This window comes from Aptenodytes patagonicus, chromosome 4 (genome assembly GCF_965638725.1).
Source record: "Aptenodytes patagonicus chromosome 4, bAptPat1.pri.cur, whole genome shotgun sequence".
Lineage (NCBI taxonomy): Eukaryota > Metazoa > Chordata > Aves > Sphenisciformes > Spheniscidae > Aptenodytes > Aptenodytes patagonicus.
The window spans coordinates 25,346,613-25,363,519 of record NC_134952.1 but is presented as its reverse complement, the minus strand read 5'-3'; the positions used below and the strand labels follow the sequence as shown (position 1 = coordinate 25,363,519).

Here is a 16,907-nt window from a genome sequence, read left to right as displayed (position 1 = left end):
TGAAGAAAGGCTGAGAGAGTTGGGGTTGTTCAGCCTAGAGAAGAGAAGGCTTTGGGGAGACCTTATTGCAGCCTATCAGTACTTAAAGGAGGCTTATAAAGAAGATGGTGGCAAACTTTTGAGCAGGGCCTGTTGCGACAGGACAAGGAGGAATGGCTTTAAACTAGAGGAGGGTAGATATAGACTAGATATAAGGAAGGAATTTTTTGCACTGAGGGTGGTGAAACACTGGCCCAGGTTGCCCAGAGAGGTGGTGGATGCCCCATCCCTGGAAACATTCAAGGTGGGGTTGGACGGGGCTCTGAGCAACCTGATCTAGTTGCAGATGTCCCTGCCCACGGCAGGGGGGTTGGACTAGATGACCTTTAGAGGTCCCTTCCAACCCAAACTATTCTATGATTCTAATCTTATTTTCTTTGCAGGCTAGCAAACCTGAAAAAGTGTTGCCTGTCAGCTCCCTGAAGCTTTATCTTGGAGTGAAAAAGAAAATGAAGCCACCAACAAAGTAAGAATAGAAAAGAAAATAAGTTAAACACTGTGTGGCAGGATACTTGTAGTATTGTCAAAAAAGGGGAACATAGAACATTGTGGAACAAGGAAAAGTCAAGAAGCCAATTGAAGTAGGCTGAATTAAATTACCCTCTATAATATTATTTGTTCTGTTTCTGTCTCTGTTTTTGTGTTCCCTGTTAACTCTTCTGTGCTAGGAAATTACTTTATTGATTGGCTTTTCTTAATCTTAAGTATATTATCTCTTGTGGATATGTTTGCTGTTAGCTCACTTAGTTTGGTATTATGTCTCCTGCATTTCATTGGTGGACACACCTTCTTTGCACCAAGAGAGAAAAGAGAAAACCAACTAGCCATGGCCTTTTGTGATAGTTCCTGTTGTTCAGTAGAGGATTTTCCTTTCTCAGGATCCTTGTTATTTTGATGATGTTCTTCTAGCTGAAGACTACAGTGCCCTTTACAAACATCAGTGACTATGTCTCTGGAAAAGAGCAGTGAAAAATGACACCTGTTTTTCTCAGACATTTCCAGAATGCTGACACTGAGACAGTGTACATAGGATCCTACCCCAAGGGGATTCTAAGTTGTCTGTAGTCTTTAAACAGATCTGCTTGAACTTTTCCTTTACAGTTGGCACATCAAGACGTCTCAAAAAGGTCTGTAAATTTCAAAGCTTAGTTCTGTTAGAGAAAAAGGAGGTGTGTGGGTTTTTGTTGTTTTTTGGTTTTGTTTTTTTTTTTTTTAGTTAAGTGCAGAATGAGTAGGAGATTAGTCCAAAATAAGAATAAAAAGATTATGTAAATGAATCTTTGCAGATAGGTTCTTTCCTTGAGGTTTATTTTCAGTCTACTTTTAACAGTAGACTCTGCCAAGTCTCTTCTGGATCTCCAGTAGTGTCTGTGTTTCTTTCACCTCAGAGGCTTCACTGTGCACCTACTTCCTTTTTTTCAGTTACTTTTTAATCTCTGTAGACTCGTGTGATTCCTTCTGTTTATAGTGCAAGCATACGTCTCTTCCCTCTGTGACTTCCACACTGTAGTGGACTCTTCGCTGGGCACCATCTTAGCAGTTTTACTTCAGCAGCTTTCAGAAAGTACAGCCACGGCCAAAGTGAGGCAAGTAGTTAGCCATCGTCTGCAGGGCTTGGCTATAACCTGTTGTCCAGAACAGAATGTTCATTACCTGTGAATCAACTGTGAGAAAATGAGCAATATCCATCATCAAACCCACAATTTGATTCTAGATTTGCAGTACACATTTAAACTTTGTAATTTTTTTTTTTTCCTACTTAAAAGCACTATATAAATGTAATGGATCTGTGCAATTTGAGGAATGTGTCCCTGTCTCGAGTTTCTGGAATTAATTTTTGAAAATTTTATTTGTTTCAGCTGGGGACTTGCAGTATTTTCTGAAAAGCACCAGTGGTAGGTAAACATGAAACACATGATTCGTTTAACTTCAATGTTTAATATTTGTCAAAATGTTCAATTTCAAAATAAGAATGTTTGAAAACTAATGGGCATTATTTTGCTTGCATGTTGACTTTTTGCTATATTTTTCTTAATTAACTAAACAGTCGTAATTCATATGTTTTGGTAATCTTTTGTAGTTAGGTGTCTGTCTCCCTTCTGTGGCCATAAAGCAAATGAATTTCATAAATTTAGAATGATAGATTTTAAACCTATGCACATGCTTTAAATGAAGCACATGCATTGTCTTCAAAGTTAGGGTAAAGTGATAATTTGAAGTATTTATATTTCCCTATCTTTTTATGGGAGTGTTAATAATAAATACAGACAGCGTTCATAAATTAATGTAAGCACTGTTTGAAGTTGTTTAGAAGCCTATTCTTTAATATGTTTAACTGCAGCAGGAGTTTTTGTTGTTTTTCTTGTTAATGATATATTGTGTTCTAGGTATATATGTTGTGATGGACAAGATGCGCTGATGGAGTGGATGATCAGCATTTTTACTGCACAGGTACTAACCTGATCAAAGAAATGTAACTTTTACTGCTGTTACAAAAATCCTATTACTCATATGTATGTTATGGATACGTTATAGATGAAGTTGCAATGCCATTAAAGTTTCTGGAATACTCAATGTAATAAAACTGCAAAAAGATGGTCTTAGTCTATGAAGACTATTATTTATAATGTCATTTTCATATGAAAGCTGAGTGCTTTGAGATTAAGGGAGAAAAACATTACATTCTGGCATCATTTTTTTTTCCTGCTGTGTTGTAGAGAAGCTGGTTAAAGAAAGACATTCATTTCCTTTGCAGTAACGAATCTCTTCTGGGTGAAATTCTAGCTATTGACCTAAAGGGTGTGTCTGTGTGCCACAATGCCCAAGTGCTATTTCTCTGCTCACTAATTTGGATGCTGCATGCAAAGTAGTCATGAAAGAAGGGAGCCCCGTTTAAAAACGTAGTGGTGTGAACTAGCTCTGTTGAAGAGCCGTGCCAATACAGCTGTATTTCTCTGGTATCCAGGTTAGCTTAGTGTTGTGGTTTAACCTGGCAGGCAGCTAAACACCATGCAGCCGTTCACTCACTCCCCCCCCACAGTGGGGTGGGGGAGAGAATCGGAAGAGAAAAAAAAAGTAAAATTTGTGGGTTGAGATAAAGACAGTTTAACAGGACAGAAAAGGAAGGGAAAATAATAATAATGATAAAAGAATATACAAAATAAGTGATGCACAGTGCAATTGCTCACCACCTACTGACCAATGCCCACCCAGTTCCTGAGCAGCGGTCACCGCCCCCTGGCCAACTCCCTCCAGTTTATATACTGAGCATGACGTCATATGGTATGGAATATCCCTTTGGCCAGTTTGGGTCAGCTGTCCTGGCTGTGCCCCCTCCCAGCTTCTTGCTGGCAGGGCATGAGAAGCTGAAAACTCCTTGACTAGTGTAAGTACTACTTAGCAACAGCTAAAACGTCGGTGTGTTATCAACATTATTCTCATACTAAACCCAAAACACAGCACTGTACCAGCTACTAGGAAGAAAATTAACTCTATCCCAGCTGAAACCAGGACACTTAGTTAACACTGACAATTCATTGTGTTGGATAGGCGTAATCCCAAATTAAGTAATCTTCTGCTTGCTGCTAGATTGTGAGTAAGGAGGGTGTACGTTTGAGTGCCATATAACACATCCTTGCAAATGGAGTTTAGTATTTATATAGGAGGAAGTGGGAGTAAGAGAGATGGGAAGAATTCAACCTGACAGGAGACTGGAACGTAGTTTAAGGTTTTAAAAGGATTTTGTATTTGTGTCAGAGTTTCTTGTCTTTCCTGTGACGTTCAAGGAACTTTGGGGAATATCACTGTGAATAAACATCACTAGATTTATGATTACCTGTGAGCTTTACGTGTTACATAAAGTGGACTAGGCACAAGACTGTCGCAATATGTACTTCTTAGAGGCTTTCTAAAACAGAATCTGACCTGCATAGATAGTAGTGCTACAAGTACAATGCATGCCTTGTAAGTAAGACTTCCAAATTTTTGTCTTATTCAGCTCCCTTAACTGAAGTAACTATTGTAGTTTCTATGGAAACAGCCACGGGTCCTGATATACATCTCATGGGCATAACATGCACGGTGTCACAACAAATAGGCTCAGAGGTTATTGATATAGGCTACTTAGGAATAACTCATACAAGCTTGGTAACTGTTGAAGTCCTTTTGACATAAAATCACAAGAAGGGCAGTCTATTAGGATTCTGATCAGGTAGCGTGGTATGTAGAACGTTCCTCTGACAATATAGATAAAAAACTGAGAAACACTGCTCGATGTTCAGGATATTTTTTATAACAGAAAACATTAAATCATTTAATGTGCATTTTTTTTCTTTTTAATTGCTATGAATTAATACTATTGTTTTTTTAAAACCTCATTCCAGTGAATGAACAGTACAATGAATTAGTGGTACTAATGAGCTACATTGGGAGGGTTTTTTGGTGGTCGTGTTGGGGTTTTTGGTTTTTTTGGGGGGGGGGAAGTTATCAGTATTCTGGACATCAGTAAAGTTGTCAGTCTTTGAATTACATGAGAAATTAAGTGCTAACAATGCAGACTTGCTGTATTGTTCTTATTACAGTCTACTGCTTCAAATATAATTTACAGTGAAAATCTCCTTGAGAATGCAATGGCTCATGTTACTAAAGCTTACTGTACGATCTCCAAATGTTTTGTATCATGCAGCAGCAGACAATTGTTATCATATTATCCTATTTCTAAACTAGAAAACTGTAAATGTCAACTGAGGTTATTTCTAGTTAGAATTTTCAAATTGAGGCCATCTTTACGGAAGATAGCTTGTCTTTTACCGTAGCTGTTACCACAGTACTTGAACACCTTTATGTTAGAGAGACTACAGGCAGCACATTTTATTTGTCAGTGGAATAGCTTACATTACAAATTGAAAAATGCTGTAAAGTAGGTTTTGAAGTGTTAAGACAGTGACATTTAATGATCCAGTGCAATTAGGAGGGAGATAAATCTATGTTACTGTGCTCCTCAGTGCTTGAGCAGAATAAGACTTTATTGGTAATTAATATCAGTAAGATAGTAGTACTATTGTTATCTCTCCCCCCCCCCCCCCCCCCCCCCGTTTTCTGATAATGTTTATTCCTGTAGTAGAAATAGTGCAGAGAATATAAATAGCAAAGTGTAGGTACCACTGTAATCTAGTAACAAGAGTACTTTTGATACAGAAAGTCAGATTAGCCCAGAGGTTATTAATTTTGTACTTCAAGCTGGTAAATACTAAGAGGGTCTGAAGGAGGGCCATTGTTTCTTTCAGTTCTATGCAAAATAATCCTGAAAAGTATGGCTGAAACTTGATTCTTGAATTCTATAATAGTTTTGTACAAAATCACTTAATAGCATACATAACATACAGTTGAAAGTAATTGATATGAAGATGGACACAATAATACTCTTCCCGTTCCATTGCCTTTGATCAACTAGAGAGAGGCACATTATATTACCATGAGGTGCAGTTGAGCAGATAGGTCAAAACTATGAATAAATACATTTATTATGTGGCCCAATATGTTGCTAGCATTTCTGATGTACTTTCCTAGAGTTCTGTTTTAAGAAATGTTACAGACACAAAAGGGAAATCAGGCTGCTTAACTGACAGGGATAGTTTCCTTAAGCTTGCTGAGAATTAAGGGAGGCGGTTTCCATCAGAAGCTGACTTAAAGTTTCTCAGTCACTTCCTGAATTGTATCTGTTTCTTGTATCTTGGTCCACAATAAACTGATTTTGGTTGGCAAGACCTGCTCTTTCAGATAATACCTTCTCAATTTTCAATTGGACGAAAATGTTCTTAACGTTCACTGGGGAGAACTCTTATAACAGTCTTTTACATTACCCTGGTCAGCACCACATGTGAGAATTTTTTACTCCATAAAGATGTGAATCTATAAAATACTTTTTCTAAATTTGGAATTGGGGTTTCTGATTTCTAGACTGCTATTCTAAGTCAATAACCACTGATTCTGATGGCTTTTTAATAGTAGCGCTGTTTTTACTTGCAGACCATCTGCAAGTATGATCACAGCTCCACAACTGGATTTTTGTATACAGTTTTGAAGAGACTTCTTACTTCATGGATTTGGAAGATTGAATGCCATTAAAACAAATAAAGGACACTCAAGATCCTGACACCTGTGAAAAGAAATCTGTTACAGATTTGGACAGTGTCACAGAATTATTTAGGTTGGAAGGGACCTCTGGGGATCATCTAGTCAAATCCATCTGTTCAAAGCAGGGTCAGCTAGAGCAGATTGCTCAGGGCTGTGTCCAGTCAGGCTTGAATAACTGGAGACTCCGCAACCTCTCTGGGCAATTTGTTCCAGTGTTTAACCACTCTCACAGTAAAAAACGGTTGTGTTTTTCTTATGTTCAGACAGAATTTCTTGTTTCCTATTTATTATAACTGATGCTTTGGATTAGTATTATGCCAATATTTACACAAAGTATTCTCAGCTTTCATGAAGGTTCCTCTGCAGTTCTGGCTTGCCATTTTCCTTTGGTGTTGTGCTGATTTAGCTTCATGCACTCATCTCCAAGCTTTAGAAACTATTCTTCTGTAGGCCTTCTACATCTTCTTTGATTCACAGAATCTGACGTTGAAGTTTTTTCAGAAAAATATTATTACACTACCTTGTCCTCAGACCTATCTTTTTGGTTACCATTAACATCACCAGAGGACTCTATGAGCTTCAAGCACATGTGCTCAAATTTCTACATGTGAAATTCTACATGATCTGCTAACGAAAGTTCATTATAGACCTCTTACAGGAAGAGGTTTTAATATTTTATTTGAAATACTGTTATTTTTTGTTTTTCTTCCCTTCTCTTTCCAGTCATATTTTTCACTCAGAACGAAGCTGCACACATTGGAGTTCTTCCCAAAACTGACCTGTTTCAGTAGAGCTAAAGCAAAGACTATTATTGAAGCCAGATCTGTTTGTTTATAGATTGTGTTTTTGGAGCATTCAGAATGTCAAGCCATTTCCTTTTGGATAACACATGTTGTTATTGTAGGTTAAGCAATGATTTTCTCCTAAATTATTAATATAAATTTTGAAACACTTGTTTGCAAATGGGGGTCATTTTATTTTATTTCAGAAACTTTTGTTGGGACTCCTGAAAGCGTGCTTATGTGGAATTTTGAAATTGTGAATCAAGTCAATGTGTGTGTCTTGTTTGATGATATTTTCTATTCTTAGAAGATAATTGTATTGATACGTAATATGGAGGGAAGATGTTTGATAAATAAAAATTATGTAGAGACACTTTGGTTCTGTTCACTCAATATTGTGCAGCACTTACAAAATATTAATGTAATTTTAGGCACCATAGTGTTTTCCCCCTTCTCCCACAAGCAGAGGGCATGGTGTTGTGCAGTAGATAGCTGTTTCCAAGAGAGTTTTACATGCAAGAGAATGTTGTGTATTTATGAAATTGCACACCAAAAAAAGGATTATTTTGTTCTTCAGCATGCAGATATATGGCCACCTGCTGGAAAAGCAAGAAAACAGTCTATAACTAAAAGTCCAAAGATTGGAGGCTTACCACTAATTCCCATTCAACAGGAGAAGAACACTTGTAAAATCAGAGGGAGTACAGAAGTAAGTGGGGTTTAAACTTGGTGTAGAACTTCTAACCACAATGCTGTACTTCTAAATAGTCCAGTAATAATGAACTCTCTAGAGCTGGATAAATATAAAATGTAGATGCTCTTATTAGCAATGTCCTTTTCATTGTTTTGTCATTAAAGGAACAGTTAGGACAATTTAATTTAAAAAAATATTGTGACCTAAACTTGTGTCACCTCTTTGGCTGTTCAGTAAATCAATAGTGGATTTTTATTTGTGTTTGGGGGTTTTTTTGAGCAATGATTGTTCATTAAAAGTAAATAGGACTTTTACCTGGAAATATAATGCACATTATTACAGTGCACTTTATTACAGTTTTATTTTAATAAGGTCCTTGAAAAGTGTCCTGCATGTGTATTCTACCATATCTTTTCTTCTGTCTAAAATAACTGCACTGTTTTAGTTATCTGCTCTGTGAATGTAATGGAAAAGCTCAGATGGAACTAACTGTGATACATTTAAGTTGTAGTATTATTAGACACAAAGATGAACAAGAAGGTTTAGGTACAACTCTTTGCAGAGCTGTGTCACTACCTTACATGCACTAGTGATATGTCTCAACCTTATCATATTAGCTTGAGATGGATTTCTGGTATCCACATAGAGATACTGATGCCTGTGGGGAGGACTTATTTGTCTTACTTCCAGCTGAGAGGAAGCAGCGGTAGTGGAGGCACTGTTCTGCTTGGTGCAAATAGTGGTAACTAATCTGAATGCAGCAGAGAATAAGTGTGGAAACAAAACAGCTTGGTCCTTTGACTGTACGCAGTATTATTTTTTGCATGTTTTAGAACATTTTGAAGGGATGTAGATAATACATTATGTGTTATCACCACTTACAGAGACAGTGGTTTGGGCACAGATTGGTGAAGCTGACTCAGTTCCATAGCAAACCAAAAGCAAAGGTAGAAGTAGTGCATTATGTAAAAGGCAACTCCATCTTTCTTTTGTTACGCTCTCTTCAGGCATTTCTGCTCTGCCTTACCAAATGAGTATAATACAGTGTGACTGCAATTATGGTTTTCCTATTTTGTTTAATTTGTCCTTTCATTTAACCTGCTCTCAGAAAGTATTTTTGCAATTCTTTAAGTTCCTTCTAATGTTTGCGTTTTTAAACTTTTTTGATGAAAGTAAATCATAGGTCTTGTCATTCAAAAAACTTCATAACCCTTAGGTACGTCTCTTACTTGTCCTTTATGCAGGTACGGTTGAGATCTCTAATAAGTTCTTTGAGCTGGCTACAAATTCAGACATTCTAGGATAAAGGTTTTATTGGATTTTGAGCTTCATGATTTGAAATCCTTAACACCTTCTAGTACTAGAATTATTTTTTTATTATTTTTGTTGATAATGTGCTTCATTAGGAAGGACACTAATGTTTTGTACACTGCAACTTAGAGGAAGTCTGCATTTAAACTTAAAAGTAGAAGATCACAGTCTTCATTATTTATGCCATGACTAGATCTAGAGAAGTTTTATGCAAAGGGCATTTGCATACTTTAGGAAGATTACCACAAAATTATATAGTGGAAAATAAAAACTAACACTTTTTTTACATGGAAAGCCCAAACTGGAATGAACAATAAAATAGTGGTGGAAAGTAAGTATATGATATGGTTTATTAAGGAGAAATATTATACAGCAGTGTAGTCAGTAAAGCAGTAGATACCCATTTGGAGACCATGCCTTCAGTCTTTCCATGGATTTGTAGTACTTCTCCAACAAGCAAAAATATCTCAATTTTAAAGCACTAGAGAGTAATAACATGAGCAAACGTTTTCTGAAAGATGCTGGTTTATGAAAAATGGAGGTCTGTTTACAGATCAACGCGTAAACTTGTAGTAGAAATGTGATCAAAGTTATCTTCATATAGGCAGGAAAAGAGACTGAAAGTTTTCTGAACAGTGAAAAAAGTGACATCTTTGTGATGTGAAGATAAGTGGGGAAAAAATAAAAAACAAAACCTCAAAGATACCCAGAAACCAACAAGTTTAATGTTCTGTGCTAAAAAGTCTATACTGAATGTCTTCTTTTTTCCCATTATTGGAAGTAATTTTATTGTGTGATAACAAGATAAATACATAATACAGAAAGTTTGACAACACTATATAACTAAGAATCCTTCTAATAACAAATAGAATCAGATTTCCATTATTTCTGCACCAATTGTTGTATACATGGATAGTGCATTTAAAATATGTGTATTTCTCATATAGAATAATTTAACTGAAATAGAAATACATTGCAGTAGTCTGTAATTTTATTTCAAAATACGGGAAGATTGAGGAATGAGGATAAACTTTCTCTTTCTTTCAAGCCGCAGTCAAATACCATACTGACTTGTAATAGGTTATACCTGTGTAGTGTTTCGAAAGGAACAGTATGACACAGGGATAATGGAGGATGCAAATAGATAGAGTTGCTCCATATTTTTTTGCTGGTGATATGCAGGAAAAGGAAAAATGTAGTTAGATGTACGTATTATTATCAATTTATTCACCGATTACTTTATTAAGGGGCTGAAATTCTAACTGCTGCTTCTAACATGAAATTGTTACTTTTTATGTTAGAGGTTATGGGGGGGAAAAGTATGGAGTCCAGCAGTGTAACTTATCGCATGTGACTAACAGTGGGCAGTGGACCAAATACTAAGAAATAATATTATTAAGAAATTTGATGTGGCAGTTTTGTTCATACATCATTTTGATACGATGTTTATAAGGGAAACTGTTTATAACTGTAACTGTTAGTGCTTTAATTTGAACAACAGAATTTGGCTCCATCAATTGAATATTGTTACAATGCAAATGTCTGGAAATTAGGATTCCTGTATATACTGAATCTACTTTAAATGTTCAAAATGTTGAGTAGTAGTCTGTGTTGAGGGGCTACATGCCAGTATACAAGACTGTTTCAGAGAAGTAGGCAACCTTTAAATTAGGGTGCTGTATTTGATCTGTTCCTACTTTCATTATATAAAGGGCTCCTGCTATACCCAGTTTAGCAGGAGAACTATACTGATTTCGGAAGTGTAGTCAGTATTTTTATTCTCCAAAGATGCAAAATTGAAACATGATGTAAAAAATTCTGTAAATAGAAGATTGTTGTTCCTGATTGAATTTTACGACTAATTCATACCTTAGTTTGCTGAGTAACAGTGAATAGCTTGGAGTGTGTTACTGTGTTTTCTGAAAGGTACTGCACGACAATTTACATTTCACATATTGCATGTACATTATCACAGATAGTCCTTTAATTATTATTTTATTAATTGAACATGAACCACTGGTGATAATCTCACTGTTTTCTTGTTCATGCAAGGACATTCTTTTAAATGGAAAATTATAGCTTTTTCAAATATTTGGCAGAACAGCACTCCCCATATTCATGAGTCATTGGGACAGTTCCTCAGTTGCCTTGAACTTTTTTTCACTGAATATAGCTGAACGTGTTAAATATTAGGATGCTTCTTGCTGGCTTAGGTGATAGCAGGAGATTCTAAACTGATAGGAGTTGTTACTGATGGCAGTAGAATTTAAAAGAGTCTTCAGGCAAGCTAAAATCTGCTCCATAGCACACACCAGTGGTAACCCGTGTAGCAGTATGAACTCTTGCGTGCATTGTTGTTCTGGGACGGATTTTTTTTATTTTTTATTTTTTTTTTACATATCATGGCCACTGGTGCTTCATTATTCATGGATAGTCTTCATTCTTGGTGAATGCAAATAGAAATATCAGCCTCCTTAATGCTAAAAGTAATATCAATAAAATAACTCCTTTATCTGCTCTTTTAAAAATTGTGATTTATATAATCTAAATGTTTGTTTCTTTTATTGTTGAACAGATGCTAGCTCAGGTGAAATTTCAAGACTGCACAAATTTAGACTTTGTTTTATAGCTTAGATCTCTTAAATGTAAACGCATTTAATATTTACTATTTTTCTTCTGACACAGCAACTAATTTGCTGCATCAACACTCATTTATACGTTTGCTGTTCTTATGAAGAAAGATGTCACTTTAAAACATATGAGGCAAATAAGAATGGTAAAGGAATTTATTGTATTCTGTCTGCTCAGTTGGTGTGGCACTAGGCAGATCATTCCTTTTGTGGAAGAGCCTTACAGTTCTCAAAGAAAATGATGTCTTGGAATTCTTCTTTCATGTGTGACATCTTTGTTGACTACTAGAATGTACTCAAAGCTGAGGGAGACTTTGATTCTTTCTGTCTTTCCTGTGTGGCGTTCGTTCAGTTTGGCTGGATTTTTATGGAATTATTGATCCATAGCGCATGAGCAAGTTCTCATGGAATCTTGATACCTCATATGTTAAAGCAAACATGAAAAAATATTCAAACACTAGAGAGGAGCTAGTTTAGATACATTTACATGAGTGTTCTAGTTAGTATCAGGAGTGCACTTCAGGAGCGAATCTTCCAGTTGTTCCCAGTTACTGTGTTTTGCTTCGTATTGTGGAGTGGTTCTGAACCATGTGAACTTGGATTGCTTTCAGATGAAACTGGAGTTGAAGAGGTTCTGCAGGAGCATATCTAATGCACTGCAGCCAAAAATAGGCCTTCTGCCAGTAGGAGAAAGCTAAAGCTAGTCTGAAGTGTATTTAAAAAAAAAAAAAAAAAAAAAAAAAAGGGAAAAGCCCTGAAATAGTGTTAGTGTTGATGTCGGGTTCTCAGCACTTTTCTTTCACTGTACAGATGTGCTCTTATTGGGCCACACTAGTTGCAAATTTAGATGCAGCATTTGATTTACCTTTAATTTCCTCCAGCTTATGAACTTGAAAACAGCCCACCAATATGGAACAGTTGCATTGCCATCAGTTTGGTTTTTTTATCTGAGTTCCCAGTATGTTACTTAAAATTGCTAGCCAAAATTTGAAAAAGCAGACCAAGTCTTTATAATTTATCAGATAGTAGTGAACAGCTGCTGAAAATGTTTGTGATCATGTAAAATCATCTTTTGTACATTGATGTAGCTCAGTCATTAAGTTATCAAAATTGCAACATTCTTGGTTGTATTTGTTCAATTTAAGAATTCTGAGTTTTTAAAAGTATATGGATGTAATGTAATGCAAACATTAAAATTTAGTCTACTGTGGTAGAATGAAAAATCAAATTGTGAATATATGAAAATTAATGTCTTCATTGTCATGGTGCGTTTAATTGAAAGATTTATGTAATTTTCGGAAGCATCACTGAGAAAATATGCTCACTAGCATTCTGCTTACTAAATGATAGCACAAATTGTGGGAATTAAACTATTAACTGTGCTGTCTCAGCTTTTGAGTAAAATTGTTTTTTTCTTTTAAACTGTTATGTGAAACTAATGAGCAAAAATTGCAATCTAAATATTATTGAATATTGCGTTAATGTGAATGATCTTTTCTCTTTGCTTGTTTGCTCAGAATATAGAACTGCAATCTGGGAAACAAAAATTCGGTGAGCATCATGAAAATGACTTTCTGGAAGAAAGAAAGAACTTGAAAGAAAAAGCATCTATTGTGGCACAATGTTTGGAACAGAAGGAGGAGAAAGTGCGAAATCATGCAAAAACACATCGGAGCTTGATCTCTGTTGAGGATGTAGGTGCAGGGATGACTGACCTACACCAAAGACCACATAAGGCACTGAAGAAGAATAAGAACAAAACAAACAAAACTACTTTGGAATTAGATAACAAATTGCCATCAAATGTGATTCAGGAACTAAATACAGTGCTGCAGAAAAACAGAGCGCTTCATGATGAAACCTCCAACTGATTTCCTGAATCTGAAAAGAGAGAGAGATATGTATGTATGTATATATGTGTGTGTATGTGTGTTTTCTGGGCAAAAGTAGTCTTTTTTGATGTGTGTAGTTCGTACAGTGCAGAGGAAATATAATTTGTTTATATGCAGCTGTTGATTTTGTATATGCATATGCCACGTGTTATAATTTAAGACTGAACTGAGAACTGATTATGTGAAACTCCTGAAATTTGCAAGTTTTCCTGTGCAGTGCAATGACACCAGGGTTTTGTCTATTTTTTGTTGCAGATTTTGTTTGATATAATAATTATAACGACTATTAAAAGCTTTTGCTCTGTGTATATTCTGTACCATCTTGTAGGTACTGGAGAGATATTTTTGGAAGGAAGACAAGATATACACTGAAATTCATACTGTTGGCCTGCAATATTTTTAATTGTCTAACACTATAAAAATGAGTAGCATCTGCTTTGAAAAGTGACTTAGTTAAATGGGTGAGGAGCTTAACCCCTCCCTTTACTATGAGGACAAAGGTGAACAGTATGCTGTTTGTAGGGACTAAGAAATGCTTGTGCTGCAACGGTAGCACGGCTCTTTTGAGTGTGAGGAGAGGTCCCAAGGTTGAGACAGCCTCAGTTACCTTATTTGCTGCATTCTGAGTATGTAGGTCGCAGTTCCTGAAGACACATGATGTACTACCCTGCAGCTACTTTGGTTTTTAAGCCCCGAGTTCCTTAAATTTAAAAATCAGAATCTGGCTTCAAAGCAAAACATATGTGTGCAATGAAATTATTTGGTTTTCTTCAGTTGTTTTGTGGATCTCACCTTCACTTATCCCATGGGATTGCCTCCTTTCTGTCTCATGGCATATCCCAGTTTTTCCTTTGTCCCATAACAGCTGGATGGGCAAAAGGCACCGCTGTGCTGAGGCTGTTTCCAGGTGTGGAAACTGGTTAAGCCACGGGACCAACAGAGCAGAGAGCTAATGAGCTCACACTGCACCTTTGCTTCAGGGGAGGCATTAATAACAGCATCTGCTTTATTTTGCTGCTGTCCCTTTTGTGCTCCGATTAGCCACTCTGCCACAGATTTTCATCAGCCTTTTAAGAACTTACTGATGCCTTTAGTCTTCCTCAAGTTTGATTGGAATTGACCAGACCTCTTAGGGTAGAAGAGAGAATTTGAAACTATTTCTTGTTTATTGGAAGTTGTTTTAAATAGTCTCTTAATTCCTTAAAATTTCAGAGGAAAAATTCAGTTTAATCAGCATCAATGACATTTGATTTTTATTAACAGATAGTTTTGAGGATGCTTTATGCTGCTACTGAATTTCTTCCCATACAGAAGCAGTATGCTCACTTATCCCCTCTTCTATTTTTGGTAGTCACAGATGCCGTAACATTTCTCACATCATTTACTTCTATTCTTGATTGCATTGAGCATCTTAATTGGAAAAACAATTTGTTTCATTGAAGAAATTAGACAAATGACTCAAATAATGTATCTGGCAACTCTGCTAGGAAGTATGGGGAAAATGAGATCAAACCCAAATGTTTTATAGTGTTTTGTATTTATTCTTCTGGAATGTAGCACTGACAAAGCAAGTTTAGTCTTTCAGACTTTGCACTTACCATATTTGACCAGTTGTTAAATCTGAAACAAGTTTGTAGATTTTAATTTTCCCAGTGCACTATTGACTGTTTTGCTACCTTTAATTTGTAATTGAGCCTATTCTAGTCATTGAGGCCCTGGCTCAAGAAAGCATATAAGCCTGAACTTAAATTGTATTGACTAAAGCCGGTGCTTAATGTTAATAAGCACATTCTTAAATGCTGATTTGAATCAGGGCCTAATGCTATCAGGAGAAATTACTTTACTTTTTGTCTGAGGCTGGACCTGAATGTACTGTTTACAGTTGTACTTTTATTTGGAAATATTTTTCAGTGTTGAGTTATGGTTGCTGTATTGTTTATCTTTTTATTGGGTTCTAAAAGTGACATTCGCCTCTGCTGAAAGCCTCATGCATCATTTAAGCCCCTACACTAATAGAATAAATGGAGCAATGGAAGGGTTTTGTGCATTGAAGTGAGTATGTCGGTGAAGAAAATGTTTTTTGTATTTTTATTGGATCTAAGGACTACAGAAACATTTGTTCTATTTCAAAAGCATATCACAGATAAAGTATCTGTATGGCTGCTGTTAAACAGCCTTAAAAATCAAGAAGAAAAGATGTTTACTAAAATATGTTTAATTTTGGTTTTGTATGTGTATACACACAAACACTCACGCTATATATGTGTGCATACAGTTATGTGCACACCCACAGAGGCATGCTGAATGGTGACAGCGTTAACCCAAGGAAAAATTATTTGGGAAAGTAGAAATTAAATTTGCAATTAATTACTATAAATGGGTACCAAAGTTTTGGAGCAATTATCTGACATATCATTGTTGCACTACACGTTTCAGACTGATTTAAGACCTGCAGAATAAATGTGTTTTGTTGCAATACCTTAATGGCTGCTAATCTTTTATTGTTCCTGTGCCATATTGTGGAACAGCAAAGGAAGTGTAATTTTCAGAGAATAAATGGTAATTACTTGGATAAATGCTGTTTCTCTAAAATAGGCGATGGATTTTTTTCAGAAAAAAATTAAATCAATAAAAATGTTTAAAAAAAAAAAAGATTTCTGTGTGTCTTTCTGTATGAAAACTATTGAATAGCCTGGTAAGTGTTTACTTTCTGATCTGCAAAATGAAGTTAAATGAGACACAGGTATTTTATGTATGGGCTTATAACGGTGGGAAGACAGGATTAAAAACTTAGTAAATCTCAGGTTCATCATTACCTTGTTAGACTTCTGGAACCATCGTAGGTGTAAAGCTGACATGTAAGCATGACTTATACCAATTGTTTTAACGTAATGCCTGTTTTCTGCTTGTGTGGGGTTTTTCACATTTATTAGGATAGCAGAGGGAAACAACCCAAAACCCGAAGAAAATTATGAGCTAGAATCTGTTTGTTTTCTTTTTTCCTTTAGTTGAACTGAATATTGGCTACTATTTTGGAATTTTTCTTTGAAACAGATCTTTTTCCAAGATATTATTTTGGGCTACCAGTTTTTTGACATAATTTCTGCATTATAAGGCTTTGCAAATGTTATCCAAGAATCTGTCCAGTGAGGGAAGGATATCCCCAAGGATTTCTTCAGTTAACAGGGAGGGCTTGGCCATATCGTTGATTTTTGTTCCTTCGTTGTGAAGAGCTCTGGGCTGTTGTGCCTAAAGCCAGTTGTTAGGATGCCACTGGCTCTTTCTGCCAGAGGCACCCCTGGGGTGCCTTCCACTGTCACGTATGGGGGTAGTTTTGGACTGCTCTGCAGTGTGTATATATATAGATACAGGTCTATCAGAGAGTAAGAGTTACAGAATTTTATCTCACTGCTATGATTCTTCT

General features: G+C 36.1%; 1 protein-coding gene across 2 annotated transcripts in view; it reads left to right on the top strand.

Moving 5' to 3' along the window:
• The window catches only part of ARAP2 (ArfGAP with RhoGAP domain, ankyrin repeat and PH domain 2), a 168,352-nt gene extending 152,225 nt beyond the window's left edge, over window positions 1-16,127 (top strand). For both annotated transcript variants that reach the window (XM_076336072.1, XM_076336071.1), the window contains 5 exons: window positions 423-505; window positions 1,899-1,934; window positions 2,427-2,490; window positions 7,534-7,665; window positions 13,109-16,127. In XM_076336072.1, the coding sequence (XP_076192187.1) occupies window positions 423-505; window positions 1,899-1,934; window positions 2,427-2,490; window positions 7,534-7,665; window positions 13,109-13,462 (669 nt within the window). In that variant the 3' untranslated portion in view covers window positions 13,463-16,127. The remainder of the gene's footprint in view (window positions 1-422; window positions 506-1,898; window positions 1,935-2,426; window positions 2,491-7,533; window positions 7,666-13,108) is intronic.
• Window positions 16,128-16,907: the final 780 nt, after the last annotated feature.